Consider the following 26,075-nt stretch of genomic DNA (forward strand, 5'->3'; position numbering starts at 1 on the left):
TGTCAGGAAATTCGCTCTCCTCGATTCGGGACGAATGACCCTAGTGGTTCCATTCTGACCTGCGAGGGAATGGTTCACCGAAGTGGTAGGGTTACTGATGGACTTTCCAAGAAGACTCCCGGCAAGTCCAGATCTTCTCAGACAACCCCACTTCGAGAGATTTCACCAAAACCCCCTCGCTCTCAATCTGACTGCCTTCAGACTGTCGAGAAGCTCGTTAGATCTCGAGGCTTTTCGGCACAAGCGGCGAGAGCTATTGCCAGGGCAAGGTGGATCTCTTCACAAAGAGTCTACCAGTCAAAGTGGGAGACCTTTAGAGCTTGGTGCAGGAGGGGCAAGGTTTCCTCATCCTTTACCTCTCTGAGCCAGATTGCAGACTTTCTTTTGTACCTCAGGCAGGATGCTAAGCTGGCTGTATCTACCATTAAAGGATACAGGAGCATGCTCTCAACCGTCTTTAGGCATAGAGGCTTAGAGTTATCTCAGAATAAGGACTTGCAGGACCTCATTAGGTCTTTTGAGACAACGAAGCAGGTGCACTTAAGGCCCCCTTCTTGGAACCTGGATGTGGTGCTCAAGTTTTTGTGCTCCAGGAAGTTTGAGCCTATCTCGCAAGCTTCTCTGCGAGATGTGACTAAGAAAACCCTCTTCCTTTTGTCTCTAGCGACTGCCAGGAGGATCAGCGAGGTCCAGGCAATCGAGAAGCGTGTAGGCTTAACCCTAAATGGAGCGGTTTGTTCCTTGAGGTTCGACTTTCTCGCCAAGAATGAGAACCCTCCGAAACCCTGGCCTAGGACTTTTGAAGTCCCTAACCTCACGAATCTAGTAGGTCAGGAACAGGAAAGCCTCCTCTGCCCGGTTAGGGCTCTCAAGGCTTATTTGGCCCACACTAAGAGCGTGAGGGGTGCTTCCAACTCCTTATGGTGTTCAGTGAAGGATCCTCAAAAACCCCTGTCAAAGAACGCTTTGTCCTTTTTCCTGAGGGAAACTATTAGAGAAGCCCACCTCTTTTGTGAGGAAGAAAACTTCGCCCTGTTAAAAGTACGGGCTCACGAAGTAAGGGCCATTGCTGCTTCGCTGGCATACCGGAAAAATATGTCAGTTAAGCAGATCATGGACGCAACGTTCTGGAGGAGCAATTCTGTCTTCGCTTCTCATTACCTCAGAGAGGTAAGAGTGGACTATGACAAGTGTTATACCTTGGGCCCATACGTAGCTGCGGCTTCTGTATTAGGCAAAGGAGTTACTACCCCCACTCAACCTTAGTTTATGTACTTGTATATGGGTTTGTATTTTTTTATGGTTGTCTGAGGTCCTCGTCCTGTGGTACGGTTCCCTCAGTCCAGATAGATAGTTTATATCTATTTCTGCAAGGTTAGATGGTTAGCTTTAGTAAGGTTGCAGGTTTTTTTATATGGGAAGGTAGTTTTCTGAAGTCTAGTCAAGTTGTTGGTCCTACCCCTTTGACAGACTCGATTGAGTTGTTTGCAGCGTAGCAGGTCTACTCCTGGCTGAACACTCCTAAGGGAAAGCGACTCTAGAGGCAGTTACCTTTGAAGTCAGCTACCTTAGCAGGTAAGGAATCAAGGTGTTTGTTCTCCTACAACTCTTTTGTTGTTTCCCCAACTATGTTTTTTCTGTCTGTTTCCCTCCTCCAAATGTGTGAATCAGCTATATATATATATATCTGCCAGGTAAGTTCTATTCATAAAAATGGAGTTTTTATGATAAAACAAAGTTTTATGAATACTTACCTGGCAGTTATATATATATTTTAAAGCCCACCCATCTCCCCTCAGGAGACAGGTCGGGCAAAGATAATCTGAGGAACAGAAAATGGGAATGATTCCAAGTACCACCCTGTAAGGTTTGTTAACCATCTAACCACACAACCACCACAAGGCGGTTGCCGCGATTTTCGATTAGATTCTGCCGCAGTCAGACTCAGCTATATATATATATATAACTGCCAGGTTAGTATTCATAAAACTTTGTTTTATCATAAAAACTCCATATTTGGTCAGGTCATATGTATATAGGAAGTCACAAAATGTACAACATTATGATGTTCTTGGACTGTCCCCTTGTTTTTAATTTAGCGAGTTTTCCTTATACAAGTTTATGAGCGATTCATTTGTCTGAATGGGCGGATTTTCCTGCTTTGCTTACGTTACTGGAATAAGTCATGTTACGTTTCCCTTAATGCTTTGTTTGTTCCTACACTAAATACAAACCCTCATTCTTTACTATAGGAGATATTCTAGCGCGAGCTGGAAAATACGGCAGAAAACCTTAACAAGGTCGTTAACGACCGGGCCGGTAGTTATCCCCCTGTTGGGGGTGGGGGACTGCCGGCCGGTAGCTACTGAGTACCTTCAATCGAATTCTAGCCGTCGCAGTGGTAACACTGCTGATCCCGCTTTTGTTTGACTGGCAGACTAGCCTTTCTTTAAGTGTGTTTTTTTCATTAACTTTTTCTTTTTTCTCTTTAATTAGATGTGATGTCCTCTAATTTGGGAAAGTGTCCCGGGATTCCTCCGAAATCTTGTGGCACATTTATGTCACCACCGGAGGTGGATCCTCATTCCCTATGCCCTTCATGCAGAGGTCATAGGTGTACTGAAGGCTCCCCCTGCCAAGTATGTAAGGAATGGTTGCTTACGCAGTGGGATAAGTTCATGAAGAGGAAGAAGAAGAAATCCAAGAAGGATTCGTTACCTCCAGGTTCGCCGTCGAAAGGTAAGGAGTCTCGGGCCTCTTCTGCTGCCCCTTGATCTCTTCCTTCAGACTCTTCCTTGCCTCCTTCCTCCGGGGGAAGTCAAGGAAGAGCGGCACCATTGACTTAACACCCATTCCCCCGGGGCAGGCGAATCAAGTCTCTCTCTCTCTCTCTCTCTCTCTCTCTCTCTCTCTCTCTCTCTCTCTCTCTCTCTCTCTCTCTCTCTCTCTCTCTCTCTCTCTCTCTCTCTCATATATTATCAGAAATAATTCTATTCCAGATAACGTGCGAGCGGTAGGGCCTGCCCTTGGACTTCCTGGTTCTCCTTCGGTGGAGGTGTGGAACCAGTTCCTCGCAGGCACAGTTTTACCTCAGGTCCCTTCTGTTTTGGAACCCTCGGGAGTTCCGGACCTCGCCGATATCCCGTCAGCTCAATCGGCGGCCGCTGAAGTGTCAGCGGAGGTAATAACGTCAGCCCCTGCGGAGCCTACTTCGCTCCTCGCTTGCATTACGACGAAACAACGTCGCAAGCGTGATCATCATGATTCCTCCTCCTCCTCCTCCTCCTCCTCCTCCTCCTCCTCCTCCTCCTCCTCCTCCTCCTCCTCCTCCTCCTCCTCCTCCTCCTCATATTTGTCCTCCTTAGGAAATAGGAGAGAGAGAGAGAGAGAGAGAGAGGAAAAGGAGAGCTCGCTTTCCTTCGCCAAGACGTTCTCGTCGGAGAGAGAGGTGACATAGGAAGAGACGTCATCATTCTCGTTCTTCCTCGCCTTCTATCTCTTCACGAAATTTCTCGCCGATACACGATAAGCGCTCTCGTCACAAACATAAGAGGAATACTTCCTCGCGCTATCGTTCGGCTTCGCGATCGTCTTCCTCTCGCGGGGAATCATCTAGGCGCTATAAGAAGAGCTCTATGAGACGTTTGCTCTCTTCTTCACAAGAGTGTTCTCTCAAGCGCAATAAGCGCTCCCTTTGGGGCGAGGTTAAATATGAACGTCCCCAGAGCGCAACCAAGGGAAGAGAACACTCTGAGCGCGATTCCTCTATTTCAGATTTCTTCGTGAGAAGCTCAGCTCGCGCTGGGAAGGAGAGAGAGAACACTTCTCGCCGTCGCTTAGTATCATCAGAGAGAGAGAGCGCTCCCGTACGTCAAACTTCCGAGCGCGCAAGTCTCCGGACATATCCGCGTGAGGTCATTCTCCGCGCCCTCACGTTTCAGACAGAACAGCACCCATTCCCGTACTTTCTAATGAATTACAAAATATGGGCTTCACGAGAACTTCAGAAGAAGACGCAGGGGTTCAGCCCTTCTCTTCGGCTGAGATCAGAGGTAAAAGGCCAGCCCGCCGATCAACGCATTCTCTTATTGAGACAGTACCCTTAATTCAGTCGCCTTCGCTTAAACCTTCAACTTCCAGACAGGTTCTTGCGCGCGCGGTGCCATCAACCAGCGCTCAGCCTTACTCTGGATTGTCAGCAATGGAGTATGTTACCTCGTCGTTACCTTCAGACATTGGGGCCTCTACCGCCCTCCCTCACAAGGAATTAGCGCGACCTGAGGATTCCTCGGAGGAACTACCATCAAAAGACTTAGAGTCTGCCTATCTGAGGGCTCTAAGAACGATGTGTAATATCTCAGGTCTCGGAGATTTACACCTGTTGCCTCGTCATACCGACGCTCCAGCTTTAGACAGATTATGTCGTCCTCCACCTAACCCTAAGACCAGAATCGAACTTCCCTGGTGTATTCACACTGCAGGCCGTCTGAGGAAGGTTTCGCAGGCAGTCTCGGGGGAAACAAATTCCTTGAAGTCTCAAGGATCCCATAAAATGCTGCAGTTTCCTTTTTCGAGGCAAAGGTGCTTTTACAAGGTCAGAGATGCCAACCCTTCGCCTCTGACACTTGATCCCCTCACAGCAAGGCTTACACCTGGCTGCTCTGCAGAGAAACTCTCTTCCCTTCCAGTCGCCTTTACCGCAGCAGAAGCCTCGACAATGGAAGCAGCGTCAATGTCTCTTCTAGAGGCACTATCCTGGTTTGACACATGGTCTGGCACAGTGGGCTACCTTGCAAGTCACAAGGACCTTTCAAACCAAAATTCCATGCAGTCTCTGCAAGAAGTCCTGGCTGCTGGGGCGAAGACAATGGACTTTCTAACTGCTACGGCTGCAACGATGTGGGGCAACTGGATTCTCAAAAGGAGGGAATCGGTAGTCTCCAGACTGCATAGGAGCATCGGAAAATCTGAGAAATCTGATTTGAGGAACTCTGATCTCCTACAACCTCTCCTCCTCTAGACAAGCAGTCTCCTCCACTTTAAAGACTTGGAGGAAGGAGACGCAGGACACTGCAATGCAAAAGGCTGCTTCCTTTCGTCCAATGCAACAGCAACCAACTCCACAACCCAAGACAACAACCGCATCTCCACTGTCAGCCAAGAACCCCTCTTTTACACCCAAACCTATGGGCAGAGGAAAGTCGGCTCCTCCTAAGGCTAAAGGCAGAGGGAGGAACCCTAGACAGAAATAGGGTCTCGACTCCCCCCTCACAATGCGTAGGGGGCTGCCTGCAGGGGAGTTGTAAAGCTATGGGGGCCATGCAATGGGCCATAAGGGTGCTTCGTTGGGGATACCGCATTCCCTTCATAGACTCTCCTCCTCCTCTAATTCCTCTCCCGATCTTGTGTTCCCAGGTCCCTCGGGATCCCAGGAAACAGCAAGCCCTAGCTCTGGAGATACAGAGCATGCTTCTAAAAGACGCCAATCAAGAGGTCTCCGACTCTTCCCCGGGGTTTTTCAGTTTCCTCTTTCTAGTAGAGAAAGCCTCGGGAGGTTGGAGACCAGTAATAGATCTTTCGACTCTGAACCAGTTCGTGAAGCAGACTCCATTCAAAATGAAGACAGTGGCTTCCGTCACCCAAGCAGTACGCCCAGGAGACTTCATGGCATCTGTAGACTTGAGAGATGCTTATTTCCAAGTGCCTATTCATCGCGCTTCTTAGAAATTCCTACGCTTCCTGGCTCAGGGTCGAATCTTTGAGTTCAAAGTCCTGTGCTTCGGCCTCTCGACTGCCCCACAGGTCTTTACGAAGATCTTCGAACTCGTATCTTCGTGGGCGCACAAACATGGAATTCATCTGCTAAGATATCTGGACGATTGGCTACTCCTGGCCTCGTCCAAGGAGCTAGCTCTGGATCATCTGAGAAGACTTCTGAGTCTTTGCAAGGATCTGGGTATCCTTGTAAACGCAGAGAAGTCTTGCTTAACTCCGACCCAAGTCTTGAACTATCTGGGTATGTCCATCAACACCCAGGCAGGGAGAGTGTTTCCATCGGAAGACAGGCTTCAGAGACTGGATCAGTCCATCACCCATCTCTTGTCTCCACTACCACCTTCAGCCAAGTCGTGGCAGTTTCTCCAGAGAGGCAAGATGGCCCATCTTGCCTCTCTGGAGAAACTAGTTCTAGGCGGGAGATCGAGAATCAGAAGTCTCCAATGGCATCTGAAGACCCATTGGTCTCAAAAGTCAGATTCCCCATTCTTGGCAGTGGAGGTCCCAAGTCTGGTGCTACAAGATCTTCATTGGTCGTCGACCAGAGAGAACACCCAAAAGGGCATTCCCCTCCAAAACCCAAGTCCAAAGTTAAAACTCTTTTCGGACGCATCGCTACGGGGATGGGGTTCCCACCTAGGCCCCAAATTAGCATCAGGAGTTTGGTCTCCGATAGAGAAGTTTCTCTATATAAACCACCTAGAATTATTAGCTGCCTGGAAAGGCTTAAAATTCTTTGTAGAAGATCTACTCGGACGAGAGGTGGTTCTGATGAGCGACAACTCCACAGCCGTCTCGTACATCAACAAACAAGGGGGACTCTGGCAAGAGACACCTGTCTGTTAGCAATCCAGATCTGCCAGTGGGCAGAACGGCACAACTTTTCTCTTTCAGCCAGGTTTATTCCGGGCCGGAGAAACATCGTGGCGGATCAGCTGAGCAGGCATCACCAAGTGCTGAGTGGAGAATGGTCTTTGGATCCTCGAGTAGCGAAGACAGTAATAGCTTTGTGGGGTTTACCCACAATAGATCTGTTTGCCACCTCTCTGAATGCGAAGCTTCCCCGCTACGGGTCCCCAGTTCCAGACCACCAGGCAGCGATCCAGGACGCCCTCCAACACTCCTGGGACAACCTGGACGCTTGTGCCTTCCCTCCCTTTTGCCTGCTCAGAAAGGTGATCAACAAAATCAGGATCTCTCAGGACTGCAAGGTAACTCTAATAGCTCCGGCTTGGCCAAGCAGAGAGTGGTACACAGATTTCCCTGCTGGTTCAAGTGCCGAGGTTCCTGCCTCCAGAACCCCGTCTGTTGACGCAGCCACACAGTGGTATCCCCCACGGGAGAATCCACTTCCTGAAACTTCACGCCTGGAGGGTGTCCAGTCTCTCCTCAGATGCAGAGGCTTTTCAGGAAAGGTGGCTGAACACATGTCCAGGCACCAGCGCCAATCTTCCACAAACCTCTACCAAGCAAAATGGAAAGTGTTTGCTGCTTGGTGTAGAAGACGAGGCGTGTCTCCACTTGATCCCTCTCTTCCTTTAGTGGCAGACTTCCTAGTTTACCTCAGGGAGGAGAAACTCCTTTCAGTCTCGGCAATTAAGGGCTATCGTTCAGCCTTGAGCCTCATCTGCAGACTGAGAGGAGTTAACCTTTCCACCTCAGAAGGTATCACCTTGTTGATTCAAGGTTTTGAGAGATCTTGCCCCCCAGTGGAGATTAGACCACCACCTTGGGACGTGTCCTTGGTCTTACGCTCCTTAAAGAGGCCTCCATATGAGCCCTTAAATAAGGCATCTGATTTCTTCCTTACCCTTAAGACCGTCTTCCTAGTAGCTCTGACCTCTGCAAAAAGGGTTAGTGAACTTCACGGTCTATCCTACGAAGTCACCCATACTAGAGGATGGGGGGAAGTCTCTCTCAACTTCGTGCCAAGTTTTGTGGCCAAAACCCAGAATCCTTCATCTGCCGATGAGAGGTTTAGAGAATTTCAATTTTCCAGCCTCAATAGGGCAACTCAGGATACTGACCAATTGCTACTGTGCCCGGTCAGGGCGCTAAGGAAATACCTGAAGCGCACCAGACCTTTGAGACCACGCCTCCGTCATCTCTTCCTCAGTACCAACAAGGTTAAGAAGAGAATCTCTCGCAACACCATCTCTTTCTGGCTCAAGAAAGTTATTGCGAGAGCCATTCACAGAGACCCTGAGGCAGCTCAACCCAAAGCCCATCAAGTTAGGGGGTTAGCTGCCTCGCTGGCGTTTAAGAAGAATTTCTCAGTCTCCCAAGTCTTAAGAGCTGGAGTCTGGAAGCGCCAATCTACATTCACCACTCACTATTTATCAGATGTGACACATAGGTCTCTAAACACCTTTTCTATAGGACCTATTGTGGCAGGTCAGCAAGTGCTGTAACCACCTTTACGCCCTTTCAGGGGACATTAGCCATTGATCGAGGATTCTGAGTTACACTAGGTTTTAGAAGAACATCCATCTATCTTCTGCTCTTTCTTCTTCCTCTCATCTGGGTAGCCTAGTCTGTGACCAGTTTCGGTTGGACTCATCTATGGAAATAAGTTATGAAACTCATCTGACTCCTATCACAGGGTATAAGTTATACTCGTAGTCACGAGGGTTCCCCTTTTCAAGGTCAGGGGAACCCTTTGTATGAAAGGGTCCTGGTATTGCTCCAAACCCTCTTCATGCTGGAACTTTGGTTTCTACGTATTTACAAACCTTCAGTCATGCTGGATTTGGGGATCTACAAAGAAAGTTAATGGGAGATTGTTCATTAATAGAGTCTAGTCTGAGGACTATCTTCTCTAGTTATAGAGAACCCTTCGTCCACCCTGACCTCAAGACTAAGTCTCCTATAGTAAAGAATGAGGGTTTGTATTTAGTGTCAGAACAAATGACAAACTTATAACAGAATTTGTACTTTTCCTAACATGCAAACCCGAATTCTTTACTCAAATCTTCCCTCCGTCACCGCCCCCTAATATAGTCCTAGCTAGAATCCGATTGAAGGTACTCAGTAGCTACCGGCCGGCAGTCCCCCACCCCCAACAGGGGGATAACTACCGGCCCGGTCGTTAACGACCTTGTTAAGGTTTTCTGCCGTATTTTCCAGCTCGGGCTAGAATATCTCCTAGAGTAAAGAATTTGGGTTTGTATGTTAGGAAAAATAAAAACTCTGTTATAAGTTTGTCATATTTTGAAGGTTTTATATTTACAAGCCTAATTATTCTTGAATATTTTTTTCACATGGATTTTCATATTGAAAGGGGAAAGTGACTGAAATTTTTATAGTTACTTCTAGTATTTATCTTTTATAGTTCTGTTTTGAGATGTAAATCCTTATTCAGTAATAGGATGGTCTCTTTTATTTCATGTATGGTACTACGTGATTATAAGTGAGATTGATTGACCTATTATTGCAATGCAGTCAGCCTATGCTATTTGTATGGCTTAGGTAACAGAGTCATATGCAAATGGAGACCTCAAACTATAATACAACCCCCCCCCCCATAGTAACGCTATTCATGGCCCGTACGAAGCCACTGCTGTCATTCCTGAGTCACCTCTGTGTTTGCATGATCAACTCACCTCCCATAGCAAACTTCCAAAAACCAGCGAGTTGATGGATTATTGGCCATATCTGAAAAATTTACTCTGCTTTGGCTAATCATCCCATGCCAAGTCATTGCCTTTTTAAGGTCTATAAGGTAGGGAGTTGATTAGGTATCCTTAGTACATGATACAGTATGGTACAATATAGAATAGTATTTGTATAGTACTATCACTTCAGTATTAAAAAATGCGAAGGGGTCACAATATTAGGAAGACCATATGAAGGGTATACAGACCTTAGTACAGTAAGTGGATACTTTACTGGCTATGCCGCAAACAGCTTGCACTGAAATGTTCTGTTATTTTTTTCTAGGATTGAATCCACTGTACTTGTTTGTTCCAACACAAAATACAAACCCTCGTTCTTGCCATAGGAGATTTATTAGAGCAAGCTGACGTTCAGGCTATAGAATCTTTGAGCGAGGTGGTAGCCAAACGCTGACAGAAGCCAGGGGCCATTGGGTTAGCTTAACCACATTTTGATTAGCCTCCAGAGAAAGCAGACATGTTCTGCTGCCTCTCCATTTTTCTGTTTCTGGCTGTTCAAACTTTGTTTCTTTGTTGTTTCAAGAAATGAATAAGCTCCTGTTGGTGAAAATGGAAGAAAAGACTTTTCGAACTCACCCCTTGTACTTGTAAGATCGCCTTTGCTATATTATCCCTCCAACTCAACACAGGGAGGTGTGTATGTATGAAGTACAGTTGCTCACACTCCTGCCAGCGTTTGGTGTCATGCAAGACGTTGACCTATTATTCTTCTACATAGTTTTGTAGGAGGAGCTGTATCAAAACCCAACCCTCCCCAGGAACTGTTTCTGTACGAGATACAGGAGCTCATGCTTCAGCTACCATTGCTTGGTATCAAGACCTCCTTAGAGTAATTTGCTACAATGGAACGTCTGAAGATGAGGATTTTCCATTTTCATTTTGATATGCATGGGAACTTAATAGTTGATATAAACACAATCTCGATTCCAGTGATGAAGAACCAATTTCAGCTGCTGAGTTGATGGGGTGAGGTCAGGAGATTATCACAAGGAGTTTCCTTGGAAGTGAAAATCCATGACTTCTCTGTTTGCAGATGATTCACTGGAGGATGGGAAATAACTCTAGATCTTTTGCATCTGACAGGGAAAAGGACATGGCAGGAGTTGGCTCTGCATGTCAATTGCCAAAATTTTCTGCAATATTTGAGGCTCTTCAGGACCAGAAACCACTGGTGGTAGGGAAGACTATGGCTTAGTTTTTAGACAATACGATGGCATTAATTTGTATTTGGGGGTACAAGGTCACTATCCCTGTGTAGGATAATATTGATGTTATTTGAGAGGAAGAATCCTTTGCCCTCAGTTTATTCCTGGAAAATCGAACATCTTCAAATCACTTAAGACGGAAAAGTCAGATTTGTCGAAATGAATGGTTTCTACATCCATATCAGTATGTCTAGAGATTAGGAAATGGTTGGGTTAATCAAACGTAGACATGTTTGCAACGTCACTAATAAAGAAATATAGAAGTATTCTGTTTAACATTTTGGATTACGGACCCCTTGTTACAAGACTGGTCAAATCTGAATCTGCACATTTCCACTTTTCGTCATAATACAACTTGATAAACTAGTTCAGGATTTCTAAAACAGCAGGATGACATGGAAAAGCTTTTTTTCATGAGGGGTTAATTTAATCATGAGGATGCAGTTATAAGTTGTTGATTTATAATTGTCATTATTTCTTGGCTTAATGTCTATGTGCTGTTAGTGCATATTACCTGTTACAATAACTTGATTAAAATAGTAAATAGGTTATTTTGATACTTGTAGGTCACATTGGTAAGATCTCTTCTTAGAAAAAAGGAAATTCTTTTCTAACCATCTCCTGTATCCTCTCCTCCAAGAACCACACAGCACTGAAATGTTCTGTGATTTTTTTCTAGGATTGAATCCGCTTCCATGGGTTTAGTATATGACCTTACCTTTTGGATCTCACACTATTGAGAGAGACACATTCCTTTTAGGTGATCACACTAAACCACTCGAATTGAGGAGAAGGGAAGGTAAATAATGTGATCTGCAGGTATCAAAATATTTAATTATAAAAAATTGTTGTATTTGAATGAGTCTTACCTTTTGAATATATACCATACTTTTGCTGTGGTGGGAAAATGGTTATCACATAGTGCAGCAAATTGCAAGAATAAACAGTCGTGCCCCAAGTGCGCGGGAGAACATAAAGCGGGTCATTGCAGTGTTGTTGAAGTTAAATGCATAAATTGTGTGAGAAAGAACTATGATGACACAAAACATAAATCCTATGATAGAGTAAACTGCGAAGTTTATAAACAAGAAATAACAAGAGCCAGAAACAATACTAACCATGGCTTCGATTAAGAAAATATCATGTAATCTAATAAATATACAATCCATTGGCAATAAAACTCATATCATTAAGGAAGTTGTAAGTGATCAAGATGTGGATATTTGCTTATTAACTGAAACTTGGTTGAGTGGTAATGTGAGTGACAGATCGAAAATAAATGAAATGACACCTAAATCTTGTAACTTTTATCATGAACCAAGAGAAGACAAAAGAGGTGGTGGCATTGGAATCTTAATTAAGAAATCATATAAAGTTACAGTAAGAAATCATCTCATAGTTAATTCATTTGAATATATGAATATCAAAATTTTATCTCGAAATGTAAATCTACAAATAGTTATACTCTATAGACCACCGAGCAAAAGCAAAACAATGTTTCTAGATGAATTTAATTACTTACCAGATACATTGAACGACAATCGAAATATAGTTATATGTGGTGATTTCAACCTACATCTTGATAACAGAGTAGACCCATATGTCAATTAATTTAGAGAATTGATTGACAACCACGACCTCGAAAACATAGTGTCTGAACCAACAGCTCAATCTAACCATATACTAGATCTAGTTATAGTAAATAAAAACAATAACATCATTCTAAATATGGAGATTGAACCTGACTGCTCTATATCCCCAATGCATAAGTTAATGTCTTTTGAAATAGATGTTAGAAAAAATAATGCAATACAGAAGGAAATCACATACAGAATTAAGACTAACTTTGATCCAAAAGAGTTCATTGAACAAAGCCTAGAGGATATAAAAGGGATAACACCAGTCTGTAACTGTGAAGAGAAGCACACCCTCGTATAGAGACAATCCTGTATAAACTGCATTACTGATAGAAGTAAAACTATACTTGCAACTAATTTTAATAATAGGTGCCCGGAAATAACAAAAATAATCATAATTAAAGAAAAATCGAACTGGTTTGATAATGAATTACATGAAGAGAAAAAAAGAAAAAGAAAAATGGAGGATAAATGGAAAAGAAATAAAAATAATGAAAACTGGCAACATTACAAAGCAGCTAGAAATCGCTACACTTACCTTATCTTACTAAAAAAAAAAGGCCTATTATAAAAAAGTGTGCAATGAAAATGACCCACGGAAAATACATAAGAACCTAGAGAAACTATTAGGTCTGAAGACAGAAATAGTATTGCCTGACATAACTAATGATCCTAAATGCCTAGCAAATGATTTTATTGATTATTTTGAAGAAAAAATAAATCAAATCTGCTCCAGTTTTCACAACATCGGCACAACAGAACGAAGGAATACATCAGCAACAGGTGTAAGTAAGCTAAGGGTATTCAAAGAGTTAAGTCAGAGTGATTATATGAGAATAATAAAGAGAGTAAAAAAAACCTACTGCGGAAATGACCCATTTCCAATTAACGATGTAAAAGATGCAGAAAATTTCACCAGACTACAAGAGACCTACCGAAACATGGTAAATATGAGTCTAACACAGCCAGTTTTCCCTGATTGTGAAAAAGTTGCTTGTATCAAGCCTGTGTATAAAGGAAAAGGTGATACAGACAATTTAAGTTCATATAGGCCAATATCAAATCTGTCATATTTTTCAAAAATTATTGAAACTGCTGTACACGAACAAACCTGGAAACATCTGAAAAAATCTAATGCCATACCTGATGATCAATCTGCATACAGAGAAAATTACTCCACAGAAACAACAGTGTTAGCAATTAAAAATGACATAACAAATTATAACAAATGGCAAGTGTTGCATTCTTGTGATGCTTGATCTAAGTGCAGCATTTGATACTGTAGAACATACATATCTGATGGAAGACCTTAAAGCTGTGGGCATCGTAGAACGAGCATATGACTGGTTTGTGAGTTATCTTGAAAACCCCAAAGTTAAAGTAGTAATATCAAATGTTGAATCTGAGAAAAGAAAACTAACCAAAGGGGTGCCTTAAGGCAGTGTACTAGGTCCTCTCCTGTTTAAAATTTACACGATTGAACTGGCAAATATACTTGAAACTCACAGAGTTAAATTTAAAATATACGCTGATGATACACAATTCTATTTCCCAATAGAATTAGTTGATGAAGCTAAAAGAAAGATACATGAAATAATGAATGACATTAAGGCTTGGATGTTAACAAAAAAGCTCAAGCTCAATGAAGATGAAAGTGAATGTATTATTTTTGGAAATGAAAAAGATATAAAAAGAATCTATTGCTTCCAAAGAATTGAAATAGGTCAATCGATCATTGACCTAAAGAAATTTGTCAGAAATCTTGGAGTAATCATGGATGATAGACTGACAATGAATGAACATATAAATAATATGGTAAGAAATTGTAACTATCATATTAGAAACAGCGTTTATTAGTAAATACTTAGATGAAAAATCTATGGCCATACTCATTAATCACCACATATTTTCAAGAATTGATTACTGCAACTCACTGTTCTATGGCTTACCAAATTATCAGCTGAAGAAAATTCATAGTACAAAACAGAGCCGCTAGATTAATAAAAGGACTACACTGGCTCTTGGTAAAGGTGAGAATTGAATACAAGCTACTCTTACTAACGTTTAAGATACTGAACCAAAATATCTAAAAGAATGCCTGAATAAACTAGAACTAGAAACAAAATTTTCGGTGATGACGTATCATCTATAGCTAACTGATTTCAGCATTGGAGGTGCTACGTCAAATTCAATTGTGCTTAAATTCAAGGTTCTTCCTTTTACATATTGAATACGTCATTTGCATGTTGTGATACGCCCTTAAGGATGGGAGACAATTTTTCTTTTGGTATTTTATGTTGTATTGGATTCCCTGTTCTAGCCTTTTACAGGAAAGTCCTTAGCGACCACACAGCACATTAGTCCCCCCAAAAAGATGAAAATGGAGAAAATGAAAAGACACTTCAATGATTGACTCAATATTTTAAGATTTCTCTGTTCAAATGAAATGTACCTGAGTATGTGGTTTTTGTTTAAGGACTAATGGAGAACAGATTAAAAGGATACCAAGGAGATGAAAAGTAGAAAAGCCCCATGATCATCTGAAATCAGTGAGCTAGAATAAGCAAAGGACCCTGTCATCTATGAGCTTGCTGGGGAATTATTGAAACTCTAGTAAAGAAAGAGGTAGGACAATAAGATTGGAAGAGAACCTTACATTATTCATATGCAAAAGTAAAGGAAATTACTTTCAATGTGGAATTAACAAAAGAAGTATACTAATTTAGCATGCTTTGAAATTGAAAAAAAAAAAAGATAATGTAAGAAAGATTGAGAACATTTATCAAAATTGATAATCAATCTGAATTTAGGCCAGAACTATTAACAATAGAAAATATCTTTGACCCCTAAAGAGGAAGAATATATATCACAATAAAGCTAACATACTGAAGAATCATTAAGGGGGAATGTTACTTGTAACACAATCTAGAGTAAAGCTAATGGCAAATGGCCTAAAGTGTACAGTAAATGTGTCTCCCCATCAAAGCAATAAGTAGTACAGTATTATCACAGTAATGGAAGATGCAAGAAATAAGTGCAGGGAATGGGACTTTTGGAGTAATGTATGTGTTTGACTTGGTGTTAAGCAAAATATTTTTGGGTGAGGTGGCGGAAGTGTTTACAAGGAAAAAAAAGTAGAATGCTGATAAGAATTTGGAAAATCACTTCAGCTAACCAAAACTTTAGGTGATGGAAGTGAAGCAAATGGAAAAGAAAAACTAATTTTAAGTTAGTTGCCATGTATGTGATGGTTGTGGGAAAATTGTGGATGTAATCTGTATTGTGTATTGAAAAATGAGAATACTGTACTGTATTTCCCCCTCTCCCTTACTCCAATTGGCCTATCCCCTAGTACGTTCTGGTTTGTCATGCCATCTGTTGTGCTCCTTGGTAAACAATGTCAATTTGGGGATGCTTCACAATTCAAATTTTTTAGTTTATTATATTTGCCTTTTTCATTTGTTTCTTAGTTTAAACCTATGCTGGTATGTCGTCTGCTGGTTTTATGATTCATTTGAGGGTTAAATGAACTGCAAGTAAGCTACTTTTAGAGGAAAGATCTACATTCCCTTTGTTTTGTGTAGAGGACTACAAGTAATTTAAAACATAGGTGTGTCGAGTTCCCAAATACTCGTATGAAAGGATATGTCAAGTTAGTTTCTAACAGTTCATATTAGGGATTTTAAAGATAAAAAGAAAGAGAATAGTAAATTGTGGGAAGGTTAGAGCAAATGGGGAGTGAACTGATCAATGTTGAGGATGAGATTGATGGGCCTAAATCTCAGGTTACAGTGTGTATGGAAATTTTTTTCTTTCATTCATTTGAATGTATTATAAATGACTCAACAGGTAGCTATAGATCAAAATAGGTTGTCAGTTAGTGATTGTCTAGATGATAATGATTTGTTATAAGTTCTTTCTACTGCTGTGTATTGTACAGTGTGTGTGGGAATTTTTTTCTCTTTTCTTTGATGTTTTAGGTCTTCCTGTATTTCAACATCCTTTTACTCCTCTATATGCTATTACTGTATTCCTCTTATATTTTCCTCTTATTTTTGTATCACTTATCAAAATTATCTCAATGTTGGGGGTATTAGCTTTTCAAATCTCTTGAAAAACTATTTTTTCCACTTGGTTTCTTCTTTTATAGTCATACCATCCTGTTGACAGTACTGTACTTTGGTGCCATCTGCTTCATATGTCTCAAATTTTTACTCTTTGCTAATTGTACTTGCATTTGCACTTGTAATATTCTCTCAGGTTATTTCTGTTTTTAAAAGATATCCAGGAGATTACAGTTATCAAAACAGTACAACTAAAGACCTAAAAGGAAGTTGTTATAATGGTGCAATCCAAAACATTTATTTTGAATGCATTTCTATTGGTTAAAATAAAACGAAGAATTCATCCACTGCTTTGATGTTCCTAAAGCATATCTAAACTTCCCATGTAAAGATATCATTATTATCTGAACTACTACATTTACACGAATAAATTCTGGTTATCGAGCTCTTTCAGTCCTCACCTAAACTCCCCTTCCACGGTGTAAATAGCTTTTTCTTACCCTCTTAGAACTTTCAAATTGTAAGAACTTTTGACCCATGTCATCATAGCCTTTCATAAGATTGGACAAGCTCATAATGCCTTAGTAATATATCTTCATCGTCTGTCAACACTTTATCTTATTATTCACATACAACTTGCTCTTTTCCATAAACTTGCATTTCTATTCATTCTGCTCCATATCTCAAACACTTTTTACCCTGTTATATCACCAAAGCTATGATAATAGAGATTATCTTTAATGTAGAAATTTAGGCATTTGTAGAAGATACCTTTTCAGTGTTAATTCTGCTATGTACCATTATGGTTGTTGTCAGGTACCAGGTTTAAAGGCTTACAAATATAATTTTTTTTATACTAACATGTTTGAAAATTTGATGATTAACAAAATTTTTATGGGTATTTTTCCTATTTTCTCCAGATAATCCTACTGTCAACAGAGTACCACCAAATCAGCAAAACAATGTTCCAGTTAAACAGAAGCCACAAAATCCTCCTATCCAGCATCAAAAGCAAGGTTTTAGAAAAATGGTTCACCAACAAAATCAAGTTGGGCCCCGTCCTCAAATTAATCAGTCGCAGCCCTTTCGCGGAGTTATGGATCAGCACCAAAACAGAGGACAGGTACCATCTCGGTATGATAATCCGCCTCGTTCCCAACAGCAGAATATGGCCCCTGATTATGGACATCCTCAACCTCCTCAGAGATTATACTATTCATCTCAAGATCGTCCACCACATCCCCACGGTCCTCCTATACAAAGTATCCCGCCGCCACACCACCAGGGACCACCTTCACAACATTCTATGCCTCCTCCTCATCCTCCTCCTGCAATGGCAGCACAACCACCTCTTCACGGTCCCCTATCTCATGTCCCACCATCACCACAAGGTCCTCCATCTCTTGGCCCACCTCATCAACATGGACCTCCTCTTCAAGGATCTCTTCAACCTCCACCTCCTGAACATCTTCCTCCTCCTGACATGCATCGAATGCCTCCCATTCAGGCAGTGCAAAGGCCAACGCATACTATGTTGAATGCACCGAGACCATCCCCTCAAGCTATTTTAGGCCCTCCACCTGAATTACCTCATAGACCGTTGATTGATCCTCGGGATTCATATTCCTCCCACAGTGATTATTATTCTTCTTCTCGAGCTCCCTTGCCTTCGCAAGAATATTCTGGTAGTTATAGTGAATCTAGTCGTTCTGGTTGGAGTGACTATTCTCAGTCGTATGATAGCTATCGTGAAAGTTATAATGAAAGAGATGATTATTACCGCAGGGAGCCTAGAGACTCATACCAAGATCAAAGATATCAGGACAGCTATAGATATGACTCCTATGACAGAGAATATGATGATCGTTACCGTGAAAATTATTATCGTGATTATCCATATGATCAATATCGTGAAGAAGATTATCGTTACCCACAAGATAATTCTGTACATCCTAGTGACAGAGGGGTTGGGATGAAGCAGCATGCAGGGGATCATGTGGATCAAAATCCACATCTCACACAGGTAAATGCTACTATATTTTTATTTGTTGTTTTGTGTGAATTGGTTGTTTGTGTAGATTGCACAGAAGAAACATGCAAATTTATTTTCCAGATTATTAAAGTATATATACAGTATGTACTCCTTTTATAAGACATTCATATGGAGTTTTCTTATTGGGCTTAGTGTTGCTGGTGTACATGTAATAAGCAGATTATGTAAGAAAATTAGTGTTGTGGCATAAATAATTTGTTAATTTTTTTTTATATATTTACCCATCTAAATATTACAAATCTTGTAAGTATCTGTATTAAAGCTGTCTCTGACCAACAATTTTTTATTTTTTATAAAATGTTGCATGTTTCTTCATTGCTCTATTATTCTTCATTGTCAAGGTAAGTTCCTCTTTCCATTTACCAGTACCTTTTTATGGGGTTCCAATAGTTTATGCCATTGACTAAAAAAAAACCTTCCATGTGAAATAAACAAAAAAAATCTATAATTTTATATTTTCCATAATTGGAATACAAACCAATGCTATTTATAGGGGTATTACTTTCGGCGAAGCTGAAAAGATGACCCATTAGAATTTAGCGAGGGTTGACCAGCCATACCACTAGTTAGGGGGTGGAGTGGGGATGGGTAATAGCTACCCCTCTCAATTATAAACTTGTGATTATGCTTCACTTTGCTTTTGGCTCGGATGGAGAACGTTTGTTACCGCTCTTCCTCCTCACCTTTTTGGACTGCCATTATTAATCTGTTTTGCTTTTTATTTTTAGTGTGTGTGCTCTTCTTGCCGGCCATGCGTACCTGCCCTGGATCCGAGGGCCACTACTGCGGAACATTTATGTCAGCCAGGGATACTGATCCTCTCTTGTTTGTGTTCGGCTTGTAGGAGCCAGTGGTGTGATGTGGATAATAAATGTAACGAATGTTGGGAGTGGTCTGCTTACCAGTGGGGAAGGTTTGGGCGACGCCAAAAGAAGAAGTCTAAAAGGGATTCTTCATCTTTGAAGGTTACTTCGAAGCAGAAGAAACCTAAAGCTTCTTCTTCCATCCTCTGACCTTACTCCAAAGCTTCTTTTCAATTGGTTTTCTCCGGGGGAACCGTTGAGTAGTAGCGTAGGCTATTTAACTCTCGGACAACCTCGGTCCTCAAGAGACGGTGTTGCTTCCCCTAGCGAAGCAGGCCCGCCTCTCCCCATCAAGTGAGTCCTTCTCTCTTTCTCCTTTTCTCAAGGTATAGCCATCCCTGGGTTTGCCTGGTCCAACTTCCAAGGAGGTGTTGCTGCGTCTCCTTCAACGAGGTACGGAGTGGCAGCGCTCTTCTGCCTCTGAGGTTGATCCTTTGGCCCTTTGTGGACATTGTGGTATCTGAGGATTTGCCTGGTGACACGCTGACTCTGTTCCTGCCTCCTCCTCTGCGCCTTCCGCTGCTGCCTAAGACTGCGCTCCCTCCCTCGCCGACCATCCTTCGGGAGCGGAGTCAAATCCTAGGCATGTCTCCTGCGAGAGATCACCTCTTGTTTGCGAGAGACCACTCATAAAGACACTTCTTCGGAGGCCTGTTGGTGGTCAGCTTGCTGAGCAACCTGCCCCTCCAGAAGTTCGTCATCATGGTTATCGCCATCGCTAAGCTCGCCCTCCACTTCGTCACAGAGGTGTTCCTTCGTCTTCTGTAAAGAGACGTCTCTTTGATCTTTCTCCCTCCTCTTCGCAACGTTCTTCTTTGGAGGATTCTCTGCGTTCAACAGACCACCTCGCCTCGTCTCCTACTCATCAGAGAACGTCATTTTGTGACACTCTTGCTGTTTGCCGTCGTGGATTAGTTCGCAATCCTCTCCTGCAGATGTGTGTCCATCCAAGGACCACATCCCTTCTCCAGGTCTTTGATGGGAAATTGCCAATCTTCAGTTCTCCCATCTCCTGATAGCCTATCCCCTGCTTACCAATCTCCAGTTTGCCGATCTTCGACATCGATTTCCATCTCGCAGAACTCCGATATGCTGTTCGCCAGCTCGCCTATCGCCGACTCGTCAGAACTCACCAGCTTGTCAGGAACCTTCAGTTGCAAACCGACCTTCCCGTTGGCCACCAATGACTCTGCGCTCTTCCTTAGAGGAAAGCAAATATCGCCAACCACACACTTCTCGCCATTCGCCATTTGATCATTGTCCCGTGCGATCATCAAATGAACGACCATTGCTTCGTCACACAGGTGCGCATGCACGCTCTACCACAGCGCAACAGCCTCAAGAATCGGCCCGTGTTCGGCACCTCCTACGGCACAACATAGGTCACGAGATAAGAAGCCTTCCAGATCATCATCTCCTTGAGCTTCGGCTCTCTCCAGAGAAGGGCAAGTACTGTATTCTCATTGTTGGCCGTCGCCACATTCCCATACCCACAAATGCAGAACATCATGTTTGCCGGGGGGAAAGTGGGAAAAGGTAATCTTCAGGAATTTAAAATTCCTAAAGTTCTTGTTCCTCGGAAGGAGATTACAGCACCGCGGTCAACAGCAAAGACTCCCTTGTAGGCTCCCTCTTCATCGTTCCCTTCAGGGGAACTCTCCGGCAGTGCTTCCATTGGTTAGCAGCCGTGGTTCGTAGCCTTGGTCAGAGTGGTTACTCAAATCGTTACGGCGGGTATACCATCTTCTCGCCGTGCAGAAACTTCCAGGTTCCCCTTGGAGGAGTCTTCCTTTTCGTCTGAACCAAGGCAAAAATCCACGATCTCTTCCCTTCTAGAAACCTCAGGTTCTTCGTATCCCCCTGAAGAGGAAGAGAGACGTTCCCGACGAGTTATCTTCTTCTAGGGTCAAGTTGACCCCCGTCAGACTGTCTAAGTGGTGGTCGAGTATGACTGAGTCCACTTTTTTCGCCCTCTTCCTGCACACTCGTCACCTCAGTCAATTTTTTTCTTGCAGGGAAGAGAGTTTGCCTGACTTTCCGTCCTTCCCCCATAGAGGAAACCCTTCGAGGTAGCAGGGTGGCCTCGAACCCGTTGAGGTTTCCATTTCTTCCCCTACGGATGGCCATCAGAAGGTTGCTCCATCAAAACCTTACACACTAGAGACCTTCCCTCCAAGGATGGAGTCTAAGGACTCAGAATCCCTGCCAAAATCATCTTTGAGGGTTTCAAGTCCCGTAGAGGGGGTTAAACCATCTTCAGCCAGTCACTTCGAAATTGACCACAACCTACCCCGAGACATCTCGTGGGTGGAAGACAACGAACAAGCTGCCAGTCCTTCGTCAAAAGTCGAACAGAGGGAGTCAGAACATGCCCTTTGCCAAATTCTGGCCTGCATGAGATCCCTCAATGGGTTAACTGACCCAGCGATGGCTCCTCAGGAGGGCAAGTACACGGTCCTGGATCATATCTATGGCATTTAGAAGTCCCCAAAGACTAGCGCAGCTTTGCACTGGTCTCAGGAAGGTGGCTGGTCAGCTCTCAGACGCTTCTGGTCCACTTCGTTCAGGCTCGTCCTCGAAACTCCTCCCACCTCCTGGTGTCCTGCCGTGGAGATATTACAAGGTCCTTGACGAGCCCCTCCCAGTTATTCCACTTCACCATTTTTTTTGAGGAACTCGCAAAGCGAATCTCTCTGGAGAGACTTTCTGGTCTTCAAGTTCCCTTCTCAGCTGCGGAGATCCTTAAATAGGAGAAAGTCACGAAGTATACCATGCAGGCTACTTCGTGGCATGATCTTTCTTAGGATCAGTGGGGAACCTGGTGCAGACCAAGGACTTTTCCAAGGAAGGCACCAGGAAGGCAATGGAGAAGTTCCTTCTATCCGGCACTCGGACTATCAAGTTCCTCACCTACCAAGTTGTGAACTTGTAGCCCAACACCATCATGCGGTGTAGAGATTCATAAGTGGAGAAGTTCCATTATCTGGTCCCACACTGCGAGATTGTGAGACTCCAGAACTCCTCTCTAGAAGGCTCCTCTTTGTTCAAGGCGGGGGATGTCAAGCGAGCTGCAGAGAGATGAAGTCCCATCAAGACACACACTCCTCCATAGGGCCTTGACATCTCGGCCCTACAGACCACCAGGTCTTCCGCAGACCAAACAGCCAAAACCATCATCGAACCAGACTGCAGCTATGACAACAAGGTGTCTAAAAAGCCCTTTCCTGCCAATGGCAAGAAAGGTTCCAAGTCCTCCCGTGAAATGGAGGGATACATCCTAGGTGATATGGCCAAGGCTGCAAATGCTAAGATAGGCTATCCCCCGCATCTTCACCAGTGGGGTATGCCTGCTCAGCTGCTGGAAATGGTGGATGCAGCTCAGGGTTGAACCCTGGACAATCTCCATGATTCGTTCAGTGTATCGCATCCCGTTTATTCAATCTCTCTCTTCACTGATCAAGACTCCAGTATCGACGAGCTCCTATGCTAAGGGATCCGCAGAGGGCTGGCCCAAAATCCAGACCATGTTGGAGAAGGGTGTTCTCCAAGAGGTCCTCAACGACTCCCCAGGCATCTTCAGTTGACTCTTTCTTTTGAAAAAAGCGTCTTGGGGGTGGAGGCAAGTCATCGATCTCTCAACTCTGAACAAGTTTGTCAAGAAGATTCCTTTCAGCATGGAGACGGCAGACATGGTCAGACAAGCAGTAAGACCTTAGGACCTTAGAGATGCATACATCCAGATCCCAATCCATGCGTTTTCAAGGAAGTATCCGAGTTTCAGTCTGCACAACAAGAAATGCCAGTTCAAGGTGTGCTTCGTTCTTGCCACAGCACCTCGAGTCTTCACATGTGTTCGCCCCTGTGTCATCGTGGGCTCACAGAATCGGCATCCATCTCTTTCGTTATCTGGGCGACTGGCTGATTCTAGCAGTCTTAGTGGCAACCATTCAGCACTGAGACAAGCTTTTGGGGATCATGGTAAACCTCAAGAAGTCATCACTGCTTCCCTCTCAACAACTGGTATATCTAGGAGTTATTATTGACACCAACCTGCATAAAGCCTTCAGATGACAGGGTAGAGACTAACAAAGGTCTCGAGACCTTTTCTCAGATGAGAAGAGGTCCCAGCTCAGAGGTGGCTTTGTTTCCTAGGGCACCTATCATCCTTGGCTCGTCTGTCTCCCTACTGCTGCCTCAGGATACGATCCCTCCAGTGGCAGCTGAAGTCCACCTGGAATCAGGCCTTTGATTCCCCAGACATTCTGATCCCCATGGGACCACAGGAACGGACAGACCTCGAATGGTGGGTGACAGATAAGAATCTGCTAAAGGGTGTCTACCTTCTCATCCCTCCCCCTGTTTTGATGCTCTTTGTGAACACATCAAAAAAGGGTGGAGGGCTTAACATCTGCACCACACGACCTCACTCCTTTGGTCAGAGTTCGAAAAGTGCCAGTACATAAATCTCTTAGGAATGAAGACTGCCTTTCTGGGTCTTCAACAGTTCCATCAATTCCTGGCGGGCCACTTGGTGTGTTGATGAGCGACAACACCACATTAGTGGCTTAATTCAACAAGCTAGGCAGTACTTTTCACAAGCCCTATCCCATCTTGCAGTAGTAATACGTATTAAGATGGGCAGAAGTTCACTCGGTGACCCTATCTGCTCCCTTCATTTCTGGCAAGAGAAATGTGCTCGGAGTCAACCTGAGCAGAGCGACTCGGGTAGTGGGCTCCGAATGGTCTTTGGATCGTCTAGTAGCCAACAAAGTCCTGACATTGTGGGGTTCCCGGATGATGATTGCAACGGCCCTGAATTTCAGGCTCCCGTTGTACTGCTTCCCAGTCTTGAACCCCAAGGCTCTCTGGCATGGTGCATTCCAACAACAGTGGGACAACATCGACGTTTACACCTTTCCCTGTTCTGTCTGATGAGAAGAATACTCATCAAGACCAGAACATCGGTCAATCTCTCAATGACCCTAGTAGCTCTGCTATGGCATCAAGAAGAATGGTTCCCAGACCATCTGCAACTCCTAACGGAGCTTCCAAGAGAACTTCTTCCACGACTCGATCTACTCAGACAACCATACATCACATCAACATCTACCTCAGAGCCGTAGCGAAGCTACGGCTTCACGCCTGAAGATTATCCAGCATCTCCTCTCTCAGAGAGGCTTTTTGCAACAAGTTGCGAAAAAGATGTCTAGACATCTGCAGAGATTGTCAGCTTCTGTCTACCAGGCGAAGTGGAACATCTTCTGTGGTTGGTGTCGTGGAAGGGGTATCTCTCCACTCGATGCCACTATTCCAGCAATAGCGGAGTTCCTTGTGTATATGCGGGAGGAAATGCTCCTCACGGTTTTCAATAGTAAAAGGCTATTGCTCAAGCCTTGAGTCTCGCCCTTAAACTGAAAGTGGTAGACATTTCCTCTTTGCTGGAACTTTCCCTCCTCGTACGAAGTTATGAACTTAGCTATCCTCAATCGAAAGTGAGATCTCCCCCTCGGAACATGGTCAAGTTCGTCAGTCCCTGAAGGGTCCTCCCCATGAATTATTATCCTAGGCAACAGACTACCACCTCACGTTAAAGATGGTGTTCCTACTCACTTTGGTTTTGTCCTGAAGAGTCAGCAAACAGCATGGTCTCTCGTATGACGTCGCCCATCCAAGGGGATGAGGAGAGCTTAATTTCAGCTTTGTCCCTGAGTTTGTAGCAAAGACTCAAGCTCCAGTGGTAGCGGATCATAGAATTGATTCCCTCCGGATAGCAAGTCTCTGTTCTGCAACCGACAACTCAAATCATCTGTTACTATGTCCAGTAAGGCATTTGAGGTGCTACCTTAAAAAAATGGCAGCAGCTTGCCCTTGAGTGCCATCACTGTTCGTCAGCACTGGGAGGATCAAAAGGAGGATTATAGAGAACACCATATCTTCTTGGATTCGTACGATCATTGACCTTGCACTAAATCCAGATCCTCCTCCAACACGTCGACTTAAAGCACGTTACATCTGGGGCATTGCTTTGTCCTTGGCCTTCAAACGTAACTACTCTGTGGCGCAGGGTCTACAAGAGGCGTGTGGAAGCCTCAAACGACCTTCACAGCCCGCTACTTGCAAGACGTAACCCATAGGAGACTCGATACGATCTCTATTGGTCCTGTGGTAGCTGCACAACAACTGGTTTAGTACCTCAAGCTCCTTAATGGACAAGTAGCAGGAGGTTGAGAGCATTGGCTACCCTGTTTTAGTCTAGGGAATGAATAGGAATGACTGGTTCTTTTCGTCATCGTCACCTCTCTTGGGGATATCAGAATTTAGGGTCCTCTGCACAGCTGACCTCAACCATTGCAATAAACCATTGTTCCCTTGTTTAACCGAGTATTGTGTCAATACTGTTGTGTCCCCCATACCATAGAGAGGTGGTATTGGTAATGTCTTGTTGACCTCAGACGATTCCTACGTTTCGGAAGAATTCTTACCTTGACACGCACTTTGTTAGTATCTCAACATAAAGCTTGTGTAGGCGGCAAACCATGCATAGCAAGGTTTAGCGAGGTGTTAGTGTTTCCACTTTTATGTTCTAACAAACATAAAGGAAAATCCCCGGGGAAAGCCAAAAAGCCATATTGGCATGGACATCCATCCTCCTAAGGGGTGACTCAACCCCTACAAATAACGTTGGTTTGTATCCAGTTACGGAACAAATGACAAATTTTGGATGTAATTTGTATTTTTCTTAACGATACAAACCTGCAGCTATTTATACAGATTTACCCACCAACCCAGTCCCCCTTGAATTCC

General features: G+C 43.6%; 1 protein-coding gene across 1 annotated transcript in view; it reads left to right on the top strand.

Annotated features, from left to right (window-relative positions):
* Positions 1–26,075, top strand: part of LOC137618160 (RNA-binding protein 33-like) — a 329,225-nt gene that overhangs the window by 184,861 nt on the left and 118,289 nt on the right. The window contains exon 10 of the mRNA XM_068348206.1: positions 17,276–18,378. Within this exon, the coding sequence (XP_068204307.1) occupies positions 17,276–18,378 (1,103 nt within the window). The remainder of the gene's footprint in view (positions 1–17,275; positions 18,379–26,075) is intronic.

Source organism: Palaemon carinicauda, chromosome 24 (genome assembly GCF_036898095.1).
Source record: "Palaemon carinicauda isolate YSFRI2023 chromosome 24, ASM3689809v2, whole genome shotgun sequence".
Taxonomy (NCBI): Eukaryota; Metazoa; Arthropoda; class Malacostraca; order Decapoda; family Palaemonidae; genus Palaemon; species Palaemon carinicauda.